Genomic DNA, 6,012 nt, shown 5'->3' with positions numbered 1-6,012 from the left:
GATATACACAGCAGTACAGATAATATAAAACAAAAAAAACAATAACAATCATTTATTTATCTTCAGTTTATTTATATAAAATATACAGAGATTTAGTCATCAGTAATACTGCAGTCAGATCAGATAATTATATTATTATAACTTCTCAAAGTTATTGAATATCTATATAAAAGCTTATCTCAAAAATTGATTGATAAAATCACTGATATGACTGTGTTGCAATTTTAAATCTAGATTTATATATACAGCTTCACAGAGAATGAGGTATTTTTATCATTAACTCAAAATATAATATATTCTCTGCTCTAATATCAGATAAAAAAAAAGAAAAAAAAAAAAGAAAAGATAAGAAAAAAGAAGAAAAAAAGATCAGCAGTTCAAGAACAGTAAGAGATATAATGAATTAAAAATATATAAAGAATAAAAAAATAGTGAAAAGAAACTGAAGAATAAAAACAGTAAACTATAGAAGAATAAAAGTACAAAAGTATAATGAGAGTTATAAAGACAATGAATTATTATAAAAATAATTGAGCTATAGCAGATTGAATAACTTCATTCAGTATAATAATGATAATAATAATGAGTCAGCTCAGTATTTATCAAGAGAAAAAGAAATACAGATATTAGAATTTAATGATCACTGATAAAGAGAGAGAAAATAAAAGAAGATTGAAATTGAAAAGAAAAATAAGATAGAAAGTGTGTGTACAAGAGAGAAAAAAAGAAGCATTTTATATAGTTGTGATAAGTGATGTTGATACAGATCACAGCAGTAAAAGCAAGTATTATCTCTAAATAGATAATATCAAACTAAAATAAGACACATCAGATCTGAACAGACAATGCTAGATTGAATAAGAAAAATATCTAACTGTAAGAGAAGAAGTTATAAAAAAAATAATGCTGATGCAAATCAAAATTCTTCTGATTTTAGAAGAATATCATCTATTTTCTCAACTCATTCTACATCATCATTCACAGTAGTTATTTCTAAATCTCTTTTAAATAACTTTATATATACTAATAAATATCTTTCATCTATTATATTAAAGTTTATACAGATATTGAGATATTAAAATTTAAATATTATAATAAATGATATAGATAGAGTGAATACTGTATTGATACTAAATTGTAAAATAAGAAGATCTGATACTTTAATATCAGTAGATTTATTATTATTTTTATTTTTTTTTTATTCTTTCTTTTTTTTGATATTTTCAGTATTATCAGTGTTTTTATTATTTTTATTCTTCTTTCTTTATCATTCAGATGCTTTATCAGAGTTCAGATAATAACAATTAATTTTTATATACTCTGAAATCTTATAATATCTACATTATAAGATTGTAATAATGATTATATTGTTGTCATTATTATTATTGATAATTGCATTGATCTTTGAAGTTTTAAGATGTTCAGAATTCTTTGATTTACTCATTCAGTGAGCAATTTATTTTGTAAAATTATTAATATCTAGATTAATAATTAAACTCTGATTTATTTTATAAAATATATCAAAATATAATTTGATGTAGATTCTCTGATAATCTCAGAGACTGATAATAAAGAAATTATAAAGATAGTTTTTATTATAATTCTCTATTAGTTGTTATATATAAGTAGATAGATAGTGATATTGATATATATATATCAGATAATCACTGTTCTTGATATATAAATAGATAAGTTTTTTGAGAATATTAATTCTTTTCTTCTCTAGAGATATTATATATACTGTGTTTATTTTATACTATAGAGCTGCTATATTATTGAGTTAAATAAATTTTATAATTAAATAGACAGAATCTATCAGAAATTGTAATATATAATAGAAGAGTAGTTTTAAATATATTATTTAATATTATTATTTGAGTGTTAATAAATCTTCAGATAATTTCTATTGATTTTTATTAAAAATATCTGTATTATTGATTATCTCTGTATCTGAAAAGAATATCATCTTTTATATCTGATAGTTGATATCATCAAATATAATAATAAACTTTGTATTCAATGAGATCTGTGCTTTTTTTTGATATTTACAAATCAGTATATTCAGATCTTCTTCTGATATAGAGTTCAGAGAAGATGAAAATAAAGAAAAAGATAATAAAGAAAATGATATATATACTGCTATTAATTATTTACAGAGTGTAATAAAATCTATCACTGTCATTGTTACTATATTGTTAGAGTTTGATATAGAAATTAATATAGAACTGAGTATATCATCTTCAGATTTCTTATATTCTGATATTTTATCAGTATTATATACTAAGTTAGAGATTATTATATTTTTCTCTATTATTGTATATTTAGTTTAATCACTCTCTGCTTCTGAGATGAATTTTTGTTTAGTAATAGAGAAGATGAATTGAAGAACTCTTGATTATAAATGTAGTGTCTTCTTATATTCTGATATAAAAGTTGCAGATAATTGAGAATTACTCATAATCAATCTGATTTAGAAAGATTCTGAATGAAAATAAATAAATAAATTTTTGATTTCTTCAAGATAGTAATAAAATCTCTGCAGCAGTCTTGACAGTAATTCTGTCAATTATATCACTTTTATAAACAAAGAGCTCTCTTTTCAGAGAAATAATATCTAACTCATTCAATATAACATCAGTTGCAGTATATTCTAATCAAAATATGTTGTTTTTCTTAAAAAACTGCTATCTGAGCCATAACCTGTGGGATGGTTGATCTTGTTATTGTTGTGGTCACTAGCTAACTATATAGGGGTAATCATGTGCGGTGGAGGGCCACCTGGGCAACTAGTGCCCAACACCTTGGAACCTTGGAAGCTCATTTATTCTCACCGCCTAACTGGGCCGGCAGAAATATTTCCGCCAAAAAAAAAAGACTAAATTTTGCCAAAATAAAGTATCAACTGCATTGTGGGGATATCTAACAAGACCGGAACACGCAAAGAGGAATCACTTGGTAAGTCTGCACCTTCACATCATATGCACCTTGACACTCGCGGAAAATTAGTTGTTTAATTTTCATTTTGCCATTCGCTAATTACATTTCTTGTTTTGTTTTCTCGAAGCCCAGAAGCCCAGTATAGTTCGTAGAATACTATCGCCTGAAAAAATGGGCGATAAACGGAAACGGAGCCAGCTCCCAGCTGAAGATGATGCGGTTGAAGTTACGGAGGTGAGGCAGAAGAAATCCAAAAATAGCGATAAGGAGAGGAAAATAGATAAATCGAAGAAGGAGAGGAAGGAGAAGAGGGAAAAGAGAGAAAAAAAGGAAAAGGAGAAGGAGAAGAAGGAGAAGAAGGAGAAGAAGGAGAAGAAGGAGAAGAAGGAGAAGAAGGAGAAGAAGGAGAACCAGGACAACGAAGTTCAGGATGATGTAGAAGTTAACGGCAATTACCTGGATGTTGAGATGAATTTGGCAAACGGTGCTGCGGAAGACGATGTGGAGAAAAAGGTGAAGGAGAAGAAAGCAAAGGATGGCGGCGAAACAGCGGAAGAGGAAAGGGATAAGAAGAGAAAAGAGAGGAAGAAGAATAGAAAAAGTATAAAGGACAAGCAAAACGTGGAAGGGGACCGCGAGGAGAAAGAGGAGCATGAAAACTCGGCAGAACAATTAGGGAGCCAACGGGAGCAAAAGAAGGAAAAGAAGCGGAATAAAGATAAGGATAAGAAAAATAAAATGGGAACAGCACTTACCAACAGGCATGGGGAAATTACCGAAGAAACGCCTGTGGTTGAAACCGATGTTGCTGCGGAGAATGGCGTTGATGAAAATATCGACGGTGCCAACGGACATGACGGAGAAAAGAAAAACCTGAGATTGATCGCATTCATCGGTAAATACTCCCCCTGGTTTGACACATACGTTCCCACTGGCATTCCAATTCTGCCTTTACGCACTATATGATAATAACACGACGATGCAGGTAACCTGCCTTTCCATACAACCCTAGAAGCCGTGCAAAAACACTTCTCAAAAATCGAACCCAACGATATTCGGCTCCCTAGCGAAAAAGGTGGGAAGAAGGGCCGTGGCTTTGCATTCATCGAATTCGACCGTTACGATCGCATGAAGACGTGTTTAAAGCTGTACCACCACTCTTTATTCGACGATGGCAAGAACCCTGCCAGGAAAATCAACGTTGAGTTAACGTGAGAGCTTCTTTCCATTTCTCTCCTAGTAGTTGCAACTCTGGTTACTTGTTCCTTTGTCGTTCCCTTCTCCCCCCTCCCCCTTTTTAATCCGCACGCCAACATACTTTCTCAAACTTACACATCTCTACTAGTGCTGGTGGAGGTGGCTCGAAATCCGAAACTCGTAAAGCGCGCATCGTTGAGAAGAATACGAAGCTCTCCGAGCAACGTGCTCGCGCTGCGAAGGAAGCTCAGAAACAGAAAAAGAACCCCAACATTACTCAGCCGGGTGGCGATTCAGAAGCTGTGCCAGTTAAAAACGATATGGACGATGTGCATCCTAGTCGGAGGAAATGGGTTCCTGGTTCTTGAGAACGATACCTTTCAATATTTAATTGCATTGGGTAAGTAACCAGGAATATTAACCAAAACGAAGAGACGGGGAATGGAGTGGGAGTAATGGCGTGTCTGTCCGATTTCCTTGTTTTATTATCACTTGTGCTTTTCATATTGTATTGATATTGAATTTTTATTCTGCTTTAATCTTCTACCCTCCCGTTTTTAGGTTTTTCCTTAACTTTGGCATTCTATCACTTAGTTATTAAGATTTGGATAATTAACATAAAACCTCTTTGCAGAATAGTCACAACCGCTACTACCTTTCCCACTTTGTCTCGAGTCCTTCATGGCTCATCACACTATGACCAGATTGTTTGACATTCTGGAACAAGCAACCCCATCTAATATCACATCTAACCACGAAGCCTTGGTTGGCCCGCACTCGGCCCCGAGACCTAGGCAAGTTTGTATTTACCAAACGGTAAGAACATTTATACAATAGTGAAAACCCAACTAGATGGGCATGGACATCATTAGATCCAGCGTGGCAGATGGAGCCTTTATGCATAAACGTCTTTTTAACGGCCCCAATAACGCATCCGAAGATCCTGGACACCAACGAAAATTCTCGCTGGCTCTCCCTAGGCCTAGGCCTCTGCTCTCGCCGGCGAGAAATACATCGGAAGCTAACTCGCTGTGATTAAAGAAGCTATCTAATACTCCTTCGGAACCATGCGTCCGGGGTACACATTATCTCCTTCCCGAAGCGTGCCGCCATCTCTATCAGGGCTCCATTCTAATATGCATTGCGATATTCCACCAAGTGTACGCACTACATTCCATCTCAGCTATCGACACCTCCAACGGCACCTCTTTCGGACGTCCCCCTTTCTCTCTGAGGCTTTCGAGAACTACAACCAGTAATATACACACGGTCTCCGCCATTACGAAATGGAATCTGGAACTACAATTGCCACGACGCAAAACTCCGGACAAGAAATGGCATATACGACTAGTGGTTTAGGGAATGTGAGGGGGCGATGACAGGTGAGACGGTGTGTCCGTTGTCTTGTTTGAGTAAAGTAGGTGCGTGGGTGTGTGGATGGGGGTGGGACGGGACAGGATGGGATGATTGCATGAATATAGCGTGAAGGCATATGGATAGCTACAACAAAGGATTTCAATCTGTAATTTTTCCAATTTTCATTCTTTTTAAGCGACGGTGTCGGAATCGTGAGGAATAAATAAGAGTAGAGAGAAAGGGAGAGAGAAAGAGTGAGTGAGAGAAGTTCGTACTCCGTCCATTATGTCTAGGATTAAGAGAGAAACAATATCAAGATAAAAAAGTTGCAAGAAAGAAAGAGAGAAGAAGATACATGAAGAAAGAAGAGACGAAGACAAACGGAAAGGAAATTTTCTGCCCTGGTCATCTTCTCTCCTATGCATTAATATCAAAAGCATCGGAAATCGCTTTACCAAGTGTTAAAGAAAAAATAAGAGCACAATCAGGCAATTGATCTTGATCAAGAGTTCTATAGCGTTG

The 6,012-nt window shown here is 34.1% G+C and overlaps 1 protein-coding gene across 1 annotated transcript; it reads left to right on the top strand.

The window, feature by feature from the left end:
• Positions 1 to 3,108: 3,108 nt before the first annotated feature.
• Positions 3,109 to 5,493, top strand: HCBG_05283 (uncharacterized protein; the record flags this gene model as incomplete). The annotated part of the gene is made up of 5 exons (XM_045432332.1): positions 3,109 to 3,832; positions 3,923 to 4,148; positions 4,283 to 4,463; positions 4,774 to 4,950; positions 5,179 to 5,493. The coding sequence occupies 5 exons, from the start codon at positions 3,109 to 3,111 to the stop codon at positions 5,491 to 5,493; spliced, it is 1,623 nt and encodes a 540-aa protein (XP_045287544.1).
• Between the last annotated feature and the right edge of the window lie 519 nt (positions 5,494 to 6,012).

This window comes from Histoplasma capsulatum (assembly GCF_000150115.1).
Source record: "Histoplasma capsulatum G186AR genomic scaffold supercont2.6, whole genome shotgun sequence".
Lineage (NCBI taxonomy): Eukaryota > Fungi > Ascomycota > Eurotiomycetes > Onygenales > Ajellomycetaceae > Histoplasma > Histoplasma capsulatum.
The sequence above is the reverse complement of the archived record's forward strand: the minus strand, read 5'-3'. Positions and strand labels throughout refer to the sequence as shown.